The sequence below is a fragment of the Bolinopsis microptera genome, chromosome 1 (genome assembly GCF_026151205.1).
Source record: "Bolinopsis microptera isolate Bmic1 chromosome 1, MBARI_Bmic_1.0, whole genome shotgun sequence".
Lineage (NCBI taxonomy): Eukaryota > Metazoa > Ctenophora > Tentaculata > Lobata > Bolinopsidae > Bolinopsis > Bolinopsis microptera.
Genome location: NC_087072.1, coordinates 2,483,079 through 2,497,483, shown reverse-complemented (window position 1 = coordinate 2,497,483; position 14,405 = coordinate 2,483,079). Strand labels below are relative to the sequence as shown.

General features: G+C 39.7%; 3 protein-coding genes across 3 annotated transcripts in view; all 3 read left to right on the top strand.

The window, feature by feature from the left end:
- The window catches only part of LOC134822654 (copine-1-like), a 32,526-nt gene extending 18,172 nt beyond the window's left edge, over nucleotides 1-14,354 (top strand). Inside the window, exons 9-11 of the mRNA XM_063833834.1 lie at nucleotides 12,408-12,541; nucleotides 12,802-13,035; nucleotides 13,160-14,354. Of these exons, the coding sequence (XP_063689904.1) occupies nucleotides 12,408-12,541; nucleotides 12,802-13,035; nucleotides 13,160-13,318 (527 nt within the window). The 3' untranslated portion in view covers nucleotides 13,319-14,354. The remainder of the gene's footprint in view (nucleotides 1-12,407; nucleotides 12,542-12,801; nucleotides 13,036-13,159) is intronic.
- Nucleotides 1-14,405, top strand: part of LOC134817291 (double-stranded RNA-specific adenosine deaminase-like) — a 536,580-nt gene that overhangs the window by 184,447 nt on the left and 337,728 nt on the right. The gene's annotated exons all lie outside the window — the stretch shown is intronic.
- LOC134825953 (serine/threonine-protein kinase pim-1-like) lies at nucleotides 7,833-9,889 on the top strand. Its single transcript, XM_063838159.1, has one exon. The coding sequence runs from the start codon at nucleotides 8,925-8,927 to the stop codon at nucleotides 9,801-9,803; it is 879 nt and encodes a 292-aa protein (XP_063694229.1). The 5' UTR covers nucleotides 7,833-8,924; the 3' UTR covers nucleotides 9,804-9,889.

Below are 14,405 nucleotides of genomic sequence, written 5' to 3'. Positions count from 1 at the left end.
TTCGAAGATATTTCTCTGCTAACTTTGTACTTATAATACAGTCTACAGTTAAAGTATCTGCCGTGCAGGGGGAATCAAAAAATGAATTCTCGGAGCTTACGATCTTATTGTTCCTTATAACATGAACTCGCTGAGGCTCCAATTCCCGTTTCTGCTTAACTTCAAGAACTAACTTCCTGAAGGCAGCTCTCTGCTCGGCTGATCGGTCGGGGCTGATGTACACTGAGTCATACCCCTCCACTTCTCTTAGTTTTCTCGCTTTGCTCAACACTCGCCGCACATGATCTGAGCCGCTGAGAGTGAACTTGATAGGTTTAACGGCTGGTCCTCCATCTGATACAGTTCTCCCCATCCTACAGCAAGAAACGATTCGAGGTTTCTCATCTATGTTTTTTAGTACCTCAAGCACTCTCTTTTCCAGGATTTCTTCACTCTTTTCTGGTAGACCGTAGATGACCAGATTTTGACTACGATCCTCTTCCTCGGAGGCACGTTTCAGAGCAGCTTTCATTTTCTTAGGCGCTAGCGCCTTGCTGCATGAATTCTTCACAACTGACGACCAGGCTTTGAGTTCGCTTTTCACTGTCGTCTGAACAGAGGTCAAATCCTCACTTTTCTTCTCAAGCAATTGTCCTTGCAGTTTAATCACAGTGTTCTGATCTGCAATCTTTTCGTCCTTCAGTTGGTCGATTTCATCTTGTAGTTTGGTGGCTGAAAACAACAGCGGTGAACAATAACTGTCAAGAAAGTCGATAAAAGTTTCCATCCAATCACACAGCAAAGCCTTGGTGATCTGAGGCTTGTTGAGCGTTTCTTTACGTAACAGATTGGATTTCTGAACACCTGCCGCTTGACGCATATCGTTGAGTAGCATAATCTTAGCACCCAAAATCTGTTCAGCATACATTGATCTGAATTTGAGTGTAGAGTAATTCATCGCTATTTCATCGTCAAGATTCTCCAAGTATTTAATAACCATGATGTACATTGTACAATGTACACGCATTTACTCCGTCACATGTTTCCGTGCCGGCCGTATTTAAGCGATATCTTATCACCTGATTAAGATATCGTTATGTGACAAAGTTAGCCTAGAGGATGATACGATTATCCTAACCATCAAGGGGTTATGTAATTTCATAGTGTGACAAATTCAACTACACTGTGCCATTTAATAGGGTCACTTATATTTACCAATATCCTCAAACTCAAATGAACTTCATACGATACGTGTGATAGGAATTAGGATCATATGCTGCTTACGAGTTACCCGGTGGATCACACACTGCATACGTGGCTTGAACTGACCCGAAGGAATTATGATCAGTAGATGACTTCGAAATACATAACGTGAACCGACGAATCGGGTCCACAAGATCACTTCGAAATAAGTTACGTGAAAAGACCCGACGAATCGGGTCCACAAGAAGGGCACTCTAGTGCTCTAGGATCTGACCTGAACTTGGAAATAAGACAGGATACTTGGATCGTAGTGCGACACATACTGTAGTGCGAAAGAGGGTGTTCTTGTCGGACTTCGCACTAGAGTACTTGTCGCACTAGAGTACTTGTCGCAGTAGAGTACGTGTTGCACTACAGTACGATCACCTTCATGTTGTTAAATTGGTCTCATTACAGGAAATTTACCGAGCGCAACTTTAATTTTACCACTCACTGTAATTTGATTCATATGTCTTGCCAATTTTGGTGTCCATAAAAAAACTTCCTCTAGGCTGCGTGCATATCAAAGGACTACCGTCTTAGATTTTGTTAAGAGGGGTTAAGTCAAGCGTACGATGGGCACCCTCCCCAGTTACACTTTAATTAAGTAATTAATAAAACATAAAAAGTAAAATCCTTCTGACTCCACTGGCACTCACTGTAATTTGATTCATATGTCTTGCCAATTTTGGTGTCCATAAAAAATACTTCCTCTAGGCTGCGTGCATATCAAAGGACTACCGTCTTAGATTTTGTTAAGAGGGGTTAATTCAAGTGTACGATGGGCACCCTCCCGGCCCCAGTTACACTTTAATTAAGTAATTAATAAAACATAAAAAGTAGTAAAATCCTTCTGACTCCACTGGCCCTGGATTATTGTGTATTTAACAGACACAGTATGATGGTTGATGGGTAGCACTGACTTGTTACTCACTTTGTTAAGAGACACAGTATGATGATTGATGGGTAGCACTGACTTGTTACTCACTTGTTAAGAGACACAGTATGATGGTTGATGGGTTGCACTGACTTGTTACTCACTTTGTTAAGAGACACAGTATGATGGTTGATGGGTTGCACTGACTTGTTACTCACTTGTTAAGAGACACAATATGATGATTGATGGGTTGCACTGACTTGTTACTCACTTGTTAAGAGACACAATATGATGATTGATGGGTTGCACTGACTTGTTACTCACTTGTTAAGAGACACAGTATGATGATTGATGGGTTGCACTGACTTGTTACTCACTTTGTTAAGAGACACAGTATGATGATTGATGGGTTGCACTGACTTGTTACTCACTTTGTTAAGAGACACAGTATGATGATTGATGGGTTGCACTGACTTGTTACTCACTTTGTTAAGAATCACAGTATGATGATTGATGGGTAGCACTGACTTGTTACTCACTTGTTAAGAGACACAGTATGATGATTGATGGGTTGCACTGACTTGTTACTCACTTGTTAAGAGACACAGTATGATGATTGATGGGTTGCACTGACTTGTTACTCACTTTGTTAAGAGACACAGTATGATGATTGATGGGTAGCACTGACTTGTTACTCACTTTGTTAAGAGACACAGTATGATGATTGATGGGTAGCACTGACTTGTTACTCACTTGTTAAGAGACACAATATGATGATTGATGGGTAGCACTGACTTGTTACTCACTTTGTTAAGAGACACAATATGATGGTTGATGGGTAGCACTGACTTGTTACTCACTTTGTTACGAGACACAGTATGATGATTGATGGGTAGCACTGACTTGTTACTCACTTGTTAAGAGACACAGTATGATGATTGATGGGTTGCACTGACTTGTTACTCACTTGTTAAGAGACACAGTATGATGGTTGATGGGTAGCACTGACTTGTTACTCACTTGTTAAGAGACACAGTATGATGGTTGATGGGTTGCACTGACTTGTTACTCACTTGTTAAGAGACACAGTATGATGGTTGATGGGTAGCACTGACTTGTTACTCACTTTGTTAAGAGACACAGTATGATGGTTGATGGGTTGCACTGACTTGTTACTCACTTTGTTAAGAGACACAGTAAGATGATTGATGGGTTGCACTGACTTGTTACTCACTTTTTAAGAGACACAGTATGATGATTGATGGGTTGCACTGACTTGTTACTCACTTTGTTAAGAGACACAGTATGATGGTTGATGGGTAGCACTGACTTGTTACTCACTTTGTTAAGAGACACAGTATGATGGTTGATGGGTAGCACTGACTTGTTACTCACTTTGTTAAGAGACACAGTATGATGGTTGATGGGTAGCACTGACTTGTTACTCACTCTGTTAAGAGACACAGTATGATGATTGATGGGTAGCACTGACTTGTTACTCACTTTGTTAACAGACACAGTATGATGGTTGATGGGTTGCACTGACTTGTTACTCACTTGTTAAGAGACACAGTATGATGATTGATGGGTAGCACTGACTTGTTACTCACTTTGTTAAGAGACACAGTATGATGATTGATGGGTTGCACTGAATTGTTACTCACTTGTTAAGAGACACAGTATGATGGTTGATGGGTTGCACTGAGTTGTTACTCACTTGTTAAGAGACACATTATGATGGTTGATGGGTTGCACTGACTTGTTACTCACTTTGTTAAGAGACACAGTATGATGATTGATGGGTTGCACTGACTTGTTACTCACTTGTTAAGATACACAGTATGATGATTGATGGGTAGCACTGACTTGTTACTCACTTTGTTAAGAGGCACAATATGATGATTGGTGGGTTGCACTGACTTGTTACTCACTTGTTAAGAGACACAGTATGATGGTTGATGGGTAGCACTGACTTGTTACTCACTTTGTTAAGATACACAATATGATGATTGGTGGGTTGCACTGACTTGTTACTCACTTTGTTAAGAGACACAATATGATGATTGATAGGTTGCACTGGCCGTTGATAAACTGATTAATATTAGACACGAGAACAAAGGATACTCACAATCTACAAATGATAGTAAATAAATAGTCAATCAATACAGTCAATAAACAACTTGTCACAACTGAGTTTATCTAGATATTAGTCTGCTAGGGTCACACTGCTAACGCTCTTTCTCACATACACAGCTGACTAACACTCTGTGTAGTCAAGCAGCATACAACAGGCGTGGCTAGCAGCTCCTAGAACAGCACTGGTACACCGTACAGCAACCTCCAACGTCTGGTAGAATAGCAGCCTCCAAGATCACGTCATTTTCCTACAAGGAATTAAATTACGTTAGTATGGTATTTAATGAATAATGATGTACTTATCATCATTAACAGCCGTTACTCACTTTGTGAGTGCTGAATTGACGCTGGAGGATGTTAGCAATCACTTCAGGATTGGTGCAAGTTCTCTTGGCTTCATTGAAAAGCATTGGAATACTGCGTTTCTGCTTAGAGAACTTTTTAGCATAGCTGTAGATTTTGGATTGCCGTGCACTTTATCTACCGCCTGTTGTTCACGGTAGTTAAGGTCGTGGTTTATAGCGTCTCGCATGTCAGCGTACACACTCGAAATCTGGTTTCTAAGTGACTCCAAGTGAGCTGTTGTAGCGACTGGATTTTGTTCAGCCAAATAAAACTGAAGTTTTAATTTTCGTTTCTTGCGAGACAATGTATAAACCGGTGAACCCCGCCTTTTGCTAGATGCCTTTTCCCTTGGGCACCCCATCTCACATTTCTGAAAAAGGACAAGGTTCAACAGTTCAGGAAATTCTTCAGGATCACAAAGTGCATTGTTCTTTAAAACACTGCTTGTGTTGAACCGAGTTTTTGCAGTGCTTTGGGTGGAAGAGCTGACACCCTGAACCTAAAGTACAGCCCCCATTAGAATCAGTGCCGAAACGTGTAAACTTTTTACAGCGCTTAGGATGAAGCTTGCTGCATGTAGTTTTACCCTGGTGGAGAGTCCGTCCACTTATTCCGTGAGGGCATTTCCCCATTGTGTAGTCAACACAGATTGTATAATCCTCACTCGGTTTGATAGCCGTTTGTTGTTGCTTCTGCTGGTGAACTACATCCAGTTTCTTCTAGATAGTTCATCTGCGTCGATATCCAGCTGTTTATTTTCATTAGGAGTTGCCGTCTGTGAAGGATGGGTTGAAACCGCTACACTAGCAGTTGAAGGATAGCGGTGGCGATTTGATTTGGAACGCTTGCTGGGCACAGGATTATTGTGGCCTTTATGTGGTCCGCAGGGCGGAGGAACCGCCACACACTTCTCACCCAGCTACGAATACAATGTATTGTTTTTTGTATATTAGAGCTTTAGCCACAGGTAGGTTGGTCTGTACGGAGCCCCACAGTTTTAATTCCTTGTTTAACTAGCCGTACAGCAAGGAAAGAAAACAGCTGTGTCGTAATTGATTTCCTGGAATAGATCTGTCAATCGTACTTAGATAAATTAAACTTATCTGTTTGTAGGGTGCTGTGGGCCACTATTCCTTTAACTTAACAGATAATTACAAGTCGTCATGAGTATTTAATCTACGTAAAGGTGTCCTAGGGTTAACAGTTAAAAAGAGAGACCGCTTCATAACACTCATTACTTTACAATGTAGAGCCCTTATTTAATTTATAATTACCGCGGTGTTTACACTTTACAAGCATATGTCAATATGTTCATTATATGCAAGCCTCTTGATTTATATAATGTAGACGGTTGGCTACTTTCACTGCCTGGAAATTGATGATGAAACTCTTTTACCGTATATCTTATTTGCCCGTTTTTTAGTTGTGCTGAATTAACTGATACTACTTCACTTTGCTAGTTGTTGAAAAATCTTAGAAGTTTAAACACTGTAAGATTTTAAAAGTACTCGAATGCAGGAAATGGCGCGAAATGATACGATGGATCAAACGAAAGTTAATAAGACCAATACAACCGACATTATAAACAATAATACAAATGATGCTATGGACTTACTTGCAAGTTCCTTCCTCTACACAATGATTCCACTGAATCTGGTGGTTGGTGTAACTATCATCATCCTTAACTCTCTAGTCGGACACTTCTACAGAAAAGGTAAACGTAGCACCGCTGCTCTGCTCTATACCTACCTTACCGGCTGGGATGTCACCATGGGTGTCACCGCGGTGATACACGCAGTCTACATGATAATTACGGTGACATCAGATGTGGAAGCAGTGGAAGAGACCATGAAAGTATTAGTTTGCGTAGTGTACGTGATGACGAATCTAGCAGGTAGGTTGAGTGTCTTTGCCAACACAGTGTTGAGTGTGGTGAGAACCATCAACATCTCCCAGCCTTTCTACCGAGTCAGAAGAAGGAATCTACACATTGTGTACTGGGTGTGCTTTGTCTTCATTCTGATCCTCTGCGTTATTGATTTATGGCACCTTCTAGTTTTAACTGAGAAAATCCCCATCATGAGATTTCACGCAAAGATGTTTCTCAATCCAGCTTTAGGATCTAGTCTCTTGGAACAGGCTCTAGATGATGGGACAAAAAATTCGGTCCCCTTAGTCGTAGAGTCAAGTGTGTCGAACATCTTCTACCATTTAGCAACACTGATTGCTATCATCTGTCTGGTAATCCAAAGTAAAGTGTTACTTTTTAACTCTGATAGAAAGCATTTGATCAATGGAAAAGTTGGACCAGCCAGTGAAAACAATGTAAACCGAAAAAATGGACAAGAAAGTGGAGTAGAAACTGAGGGAGAAAAATCTGAAGAACGGAAATCTGAGTGGAAAACAACCATTACCATCATACAGTTGACCAGTGTTTTCTGTTTGTGTAATACTGCGTACTCTGTTTCTGTGATCTGGCTGTTTGGGGACACTCAGAAACATGGTAGACCTGAAGGCCCTAAAATATCTGATCGCCTGATTTTATATGTCACTTCAGGCTTAGTTCCTTTTCTGAACAGTTTGATTAATCCCTTGATCCTTATATTTAGAAGTGACAGCATCAGGGTGTTTGTGAAAGCTCTCCTTGGACGAAAATGAGGCAATAACAACATTGAACGACGATTATTGAACAAGTTTCCCGAATTCAATGTAAACTGAACCCACCAGTCATCCGTGCTTTGTTTAAATACTAAAACTAAGCAGCTCGACTTTGTGGCGGTAAATTATGGCAGGATCTGTTCTGAGATCAGATGGATCTAGATACAATGATACCAAAAATTGTTGATTTTGTTAATTGGAGAACTGCAACTATTGATATCTTGACTTAGTGTAACGCTAGGAGGTTGACTCTGACTTGCCCAATGCAGCTAATAACGAAGACATTGCTGTGTTAAATTTTCCTTGTCTAGATGGACAATGACCATCACTTGGTACATAATGTAACACAACTATTAGTTATTCACATTTTACACTGCTAATAATAATAATCTCATTCAATATTGAGTTTTTACACCCTATTTCCCATTATTAGTCTTCAATAATCTCAACAAAGCAACATCTCATAGCGTATCGTCAATATTATACAACAAGTTCTGTGTCATTAGGCCCAACAATTCTCTACACTCGCAGACATCGTCCCATGTGCTAACTCGCTCTACTGTTTTAACCGTTTACAATTCGTTTGGTTGATTATTTTCTGTGTGTTTGCTGTTTGTGTGCTCTTTCTCGCTAGGAAAAATTGTATCTGGGATGTGTTTGGTCAAACTTGATACATTTTAGAAGACAGCTTCATTTGTGAACATGATATAATGTAAAATGATAACATCAGGCGATATCTGAGTTTAAGTTGATCGAACCTTAAATCTGTACGTTTTATTTCTTTAAACTGCTGGAAATATGAATGAAATAAAATGATACATTGTAGTGGATCGTTTAAATTATGTGAGTTAAAACTTGTATCTCTGGTTTGTGATAATAAATACAGCAAGCAATAGCTGTTGGTCCTCAGACATCAATTAACTTAGAAATATAAATTAATTGTACATAGACCACCAAACTTTCAACCGTCTAGTCCTCAGTCTACACGTTCGACTGATTGAGCGTTTCTCAAACCCCTCAGGGGCCTAATGACCGTAATTAAATTAATAGATCCAGCACGCTACCCGTTCGTTTCCAACCTAATACCGCTCAAGCTGGTATATTAGATGTGTGTCACGTGCACAGGCCATCTTCCAGATGAGTTCCTCCTTTCTTTGACATTAGTCAGCTTCTTTCTTCACGGCCCACGTTTCCAGTTCCATTTCCCACCGGAAATACGTCTAACAAGCTGATTGTCGGATCATCTCACCAACTGCAAACCTTCAGCTGGTCACAATACCCAATCAGAAGCGTTTATTCGAGACTTCAACCAATCAGAGGAGTGTATGGGAGACTTCACCCTATCAAAGTATAGTGTATTCGAGACAGGGTCCAATCAGAAGTCACCAGATCATGTGACCATCACGTGTTTGTTTGGGCTCGCAAGCAATAAGTGGTGATCCCTGGTAACTCGGTGGCGGGATATCTCGTTATATACTCGTGTAATCGGAGCTGAGTTAGTTTAGACAGTAGTGCGGTTTTGTAGTGACACTAATTGTACATTGGATAACAGATCGACTTACGTATAAACTTGTTGTGCACCTCAATCAGTCGGACTATATATTGAGATATTATCGAAGTTCCTTCTCATTATCAGTTCAACTCTTTCGAACTTCTTCTGTTCAAGTTTACTTCCGATTTGTCCACCATGAAGCTGAAAATCTTTACTTCCTGCGCTCCTTCAAGGAACAACCAGCTAGATTCCTTCAAACGTCGCTACTCTATCCAGTCCAAACTCGGCGAGGGAGCTTTTGGCGACGTATTCTGTGTCCAGTCTCGGAAATCCAAGATGAAGTACGCTGCTAAGGTTGTGAAGAACAAGAAACAACAGGACATCATTCTACAAAACGATGAGTACGTTCCTATGGAGGTTTGGGCTCTGAAGCGACTCTCTAGTCATCCCAACATATCCACCTTCACCGAGCATCATGAAATTAAGGACAAGCTAGTGATCATAACAGAACATCTCGAAGGCTACAGTGACCTATTCGACCACATCGAAGAGCACGGAAGACTGACAGAGTTGAGAGCTAGGAACGTTATTAAACAGGTGGTCGATGTTATCGGGTTCTGTTTCAAGATGGGGGTTGATCACCGAGACATAAAGGAGGAGAACATCATGTACAACCCAGCCGGAGATCAGATCAAACTTATAGACTTTGGTTCTGCCTCAGTTCTCTCAAAACATCCCTACCGTCTTGTCCGAGGAACTGACATCTACATTCCTCCAGAACATTATCTTTACAACAAGTACTATCCTCGACCTGGTGCTGTGTGGGCTATAGGGTGTCTAGCGTTCTGTTGTCTCTCTTCCTTCACTCCCTTCACATCTATCAACCAGATTGTTAGCACTGGACCAGATTGGAGCTTGATGGCGCACTGTCTGGACGAATCGTTTGATTTTGTGAAGTGTTGTTTGAAGACTGACGAGAAAAAGAGAATGCCATTTCACATGATGAGACATCACGTTTGGATATCCGACAGAATTGAGGAATTGTCCAACTTGGAGCTAGAATGCTCTATTTAGCAAAGTTTTATCATTTTTATTTTGCTCTGTTTTAAGGGCCCCAATTTATAGTGAGTTTCATCGATTTTATGTATTATTTTGATAAATCATTGCGTCTTTTGTTCACCAAAAATAAGAACTGGATGGATAAGCCTCTAAAGTCTAAAATTAAAAGAGTAAAGATTTAAAGAATACAAATTACTATCTTGCTGATCTTCAACTTACCCAGATTCATAATCATTAATCATCAATAAAAGTAAAAGTTACCTCCAGCTCCAGTATTTGAAACTTTAAAAGCAGGCTAACATGTCATCTGGGTGTATGGTTGATTTGCACTATTTAGATTGTCCCCCAAACTATCTGGTAGCTACTCCTGTTACTCCAATGACTTTACAGGGGTGCCTGGTGTGATGGAGGCATACAAGAGTTCCCTCTTGTACGTAGGACTATCAGGACCAACCAACTGTGCTCCAATGATACGGCATGTTTCTAGACTTGCCATCACTGCCGCTCAGTCTCGAACTGCTCAGGTTAGGATTTACACTTTCTTTTAGTGCGGAGCGTAATGTGATGTAACTCTTGATTTGACCAACAATTACTGATGATGGGAACCTTCAACCTGGTCCTTCTTTAATCATAAAATCTATTGTGATGAAAATTGACTTCAGTAATTAAATTAAGTCGAATGGTATCCTTAACCAATGAGCCTGTAAAATGAGTTGATAGGCGTGAAAATTGAATCTCATCAAATTCAGCAGAATCTGTTATCTTCTGGGTGGAAGTTAGGTCAGACTGATTGAAGCCCCTATTGTGTCGATATGAGTGCCTCAACTTTGTATCACGTACGGTGTAGTGTTACCGGTCCGAAAATAACCGTCCTCAATTTCTCAGAACTATTACATACTCCTGATCATGACTGACGGTCAGTTTACTGACATATACGACTGTATCGGATCCATTGTGGAGGCATCCGATTATCCGATGAGCATCATTATTATTGGAGTGGGGAGCGCTGATTTTACCGACATGGAAAGGCTTGATGCGGACAAGAAAGCACTCCAGTTTAACGGCAGAAAAGCCTCCAGGGATATCGTGCAGTTTGTCCCATTCAAAAAATACGTCCACGTAAGTTGGGGGGGGGGGGGGGGGGGGGGGCCCAAGTTTCACTTAATCTAGAAATTAGGTCCCTTCTTAGTACGCCAAGATTTATAACCCTCGTCAACTTAAAACTCGTCCCATTGAATATAGACCTTGTTTGCAGTGTTTATCAGCACTACCGGGCGCTGTGTTAGCTGAGCTGCCCCGGCAAGTGGAGGAGTACTACAGAAAGAGGAGAATCACTCCTTTGTCTACCGAGCACGTGGGAGCAGCTGAAGGGGCAAGTGATGATAGCTCCATGTAGACGGCAGGTAATGTAGCTGGAACGTTGTTGGCGAGGTGGAAGATGGCGTTATCAAAATTGGATCTTACTGGCTCAAGTTAACTTTTACTGAATAATCAATATTTAATAGTTTTAATAAGACATAATTATAAATTGTTAAGAATAATTTTTTGACTTAAAAAATGTAGTGTTTTAATATCTAATTTGAACACATAAATGGACTGCTAATGGTCCTAAATTGCTTTTTATTCTTTATTTTATTTTGAATTTCACTTTTCAGAATTAACGATCGATCAATCAATTAAATTTATTTTTCCGCGAATGATTTATTTTAATTGTTAATTTCGAGCAATTTCGAATTCAAATACAGTATGTTATTTTAGTGTCCAGACTAAATTGACACAATTTCAATTTCAATTTAAATTCTCTGTATAGCTTTAAAACGAATTTAAAATATTGACCGTGGCGACGTCTTTTATTTTTAATGAAGAATTTTATTAAATTTTAAGGTAACAGGAAAATGTGTACCGTAATTCAGCTGAGTGGATTGTAATTAGTTTTCTTTGCATGGTAATGGTATTTGTACTCTCTGATGTTTTGTTGTGGTATTATCAAAACTTTTTTGGTCAATTGCAACCTGCTTTGGTTTACCTTGTCTTGCGACTGCAAATTAACTTGAAGATCTCGTTTTTTGCCAAACGCTTGGTAGCCATATACTGTAACTGTAGGAAAAGAAATCTGGTATATTTGAGTCAGTGCGGCAAGATCAGCTCATAGTCTTTAAAGAAATGAAACTGAAAAATCGAGCTTTATCTCCAACTACAACACTTATCATTGTGTGCCAAATTCATGGAGATTTGGCAATAGGGACATTAATAATGAGTTACTCCGGTATCCCTCAGCGGATGATGTGATCTGTTGGGACCTAGTATTTGACGAAGCCGACAGTACTGCTTCCTGACGCTTGGTTACCGTCAATTGGTTACACAGTCAGACACAAAACAAGTTCTGAAATTGAATACGCGCGGGTGCGCCGCGCTACAAATTTCTTTACAAACGTATCAGATTGATCGATGTACAATGTACTCCCAATGTCGCCGTGCGCACGAATTTCCTGTTACTGCATAGTGCTGTGACGCGAGCTATGGCCAGGAATCGCGAACAATTTCAGAATTTTATGCTTCAGCGCGGTTGAAATGTAGAAGGTATTTGCAATTAATGTTGAATAACTGCCCATATTTCAGGAGTGCCAGGAGTGATGGAATCATACAAATCATCTCTTCTGACTGTGGGACTATCAGGACCCACCAACTGTGCACCAATGATGCGGAATGTTTCCAGACTTGCTATCATTGCCGCTCAGTCACGGACTGCTCAGGTTATTTTAAAAACTTTTGTTTAATTTTACATCGGGACTACCAAACCTTTTCTAATCCTGTTAACATGTCAGTTCCTTGAACGGCTTCTGTTTCCATGGTTACTACTCCATCCACTCCACCGTCCTACGGGGATGTAGGAGGAATATCAGCGCTGGATTGTTGGGTCGTTATGTCTCCCTTTTATTTTTCATATTGATGATAAGTCTGTGATAAGTTGTACATTTATCATTAATAAGAACTTACCATTCCATTTTCTCAGCACTATTACGTACTCCTGATTTTAACTGACGGCCAGTTTACTGACATATACGACTGTATCGGAGCGATTGTGGAAGCATCCGATTATCCGATGAGTATCATTATAATTGGAGTAGGGAATGCTAACTTCGAGGATATGGAAAGGCTTGATGCGGACAAGAAGGCCCTTCAGTTCAACGGGAGGAAAGCGTCCAGAGATATTGTCCAGTTTGTTCCCTTCAAAAAATACGCCGGAGTAAGTCTTGACGTTTTCCGTCTCTTACTATTTACTATACAGATATTTCTGTCTTTATTTCGATTATTGTCCCAATTTCTTGTGCTCCCGTGTTTACTCACATGGAACAACCTATTTTCCTCAGAACTCGGGAGCGTTGCCGGGAGCAGTGTTAGCAGAGCTACCCAGACAAGTGGAGGAGTATTATAGGAAGAGACGGATAACACCCCTCTCCAAACTTGATGAAGAGAGCGAGGAAGAAGACTCGTGTCCGAGTGATAGTGAGTCTGAGTACTCCTACTGAATGTGAACTGTTTTAGTGTTTTAGTGTTTTAGTGTTGCAATGTTGTAGTGTTGCAATGTTGTAGTGTTGCAATGTTGTAGTGTTGCAATGTTGTAGTGTTGCAATGTTGTAGTGTTGCAATGTTGTAGTGTTGCAATGTTGTAGTGTTGCAATGTTGTAGTGTTGCAATGTTGTAGTGTTGCAATGTTGTAGTGTTGCAATGTTGTAGTGTTGCAATGTTGTAGTGTTGCAATGTTGTAGTGTTGCAATGTTGTATAGTGTTGCAAGTTTTAGTGTTGCAATGTTGTAGCATTGCAATGTTGTAGTGTTGCAATGTTGTAGTGTTGTAATGTTTTAGACTGATTTTATGATAACTGGAGAGTGAAGCTGTTTGAATTACCTTTTCTCAATCTCAACTCTAACTGGACATGCCGCCATATCAATGAGCACTGAGCTGTAGGCACCGGTAGCAATCCCAACTTTCCATTATGCCATTTTAACAGGTAGTTGTTATTACTCATTCTCTAAGTGTATGCATTATTTTAACCTTGAGACAAGTTAGGTTTCTTTCTGATAACTTATATCGGTTGTCAAGCAATTATTATTTGTTCTTTTTAGGTCATTTTAGTTTATTTCAGTTTTTTTTTGACTTATTTGTTTCTTTTGTTTTAGATTATATGTCATCTGTAAATGTATTATCATTAACAATTAGAATTTGTTTTGTTAATTTTCTGATGTATATTTGTGTAGTTATTAGCTGAATATTGACTTAATTATTTAAATGTTAAACTTATGTACTCAGGATCTTAACGTTTCAGTTTTAACGATTTATTTTATTTAAAATGTTATTTGTTTATTTGAGATGTTATTTATTCTTTGCATGGTATTTTTAATTGAGGGAGATTACATATTTGTTACCCGCCAGATATTGTTTTGAAGTTTCAGGTTCTTTTCAGTTTGAGCTCTTTTAAAATAAGTTATCAGATGTTTTCTTCATGTATTTATTTTTGTCAGAATAGCTTATTATGCAGTTTTAAACTTTACTTTTACCGAATTCAATCAGCTGTGATCATTTTTAGTTCTCAATAAAACTCAGATTTCTGCTATT

Excerpts from the sequence above, each read along its gene's own strand:
- LOC134825953 (XM_063838159.1), top strand. The coding sequence starts at position 8,925 with ATGAAGCTGAAAATCTTTACTTCCTGCGCTCCTTCAAGGAACAACCAG.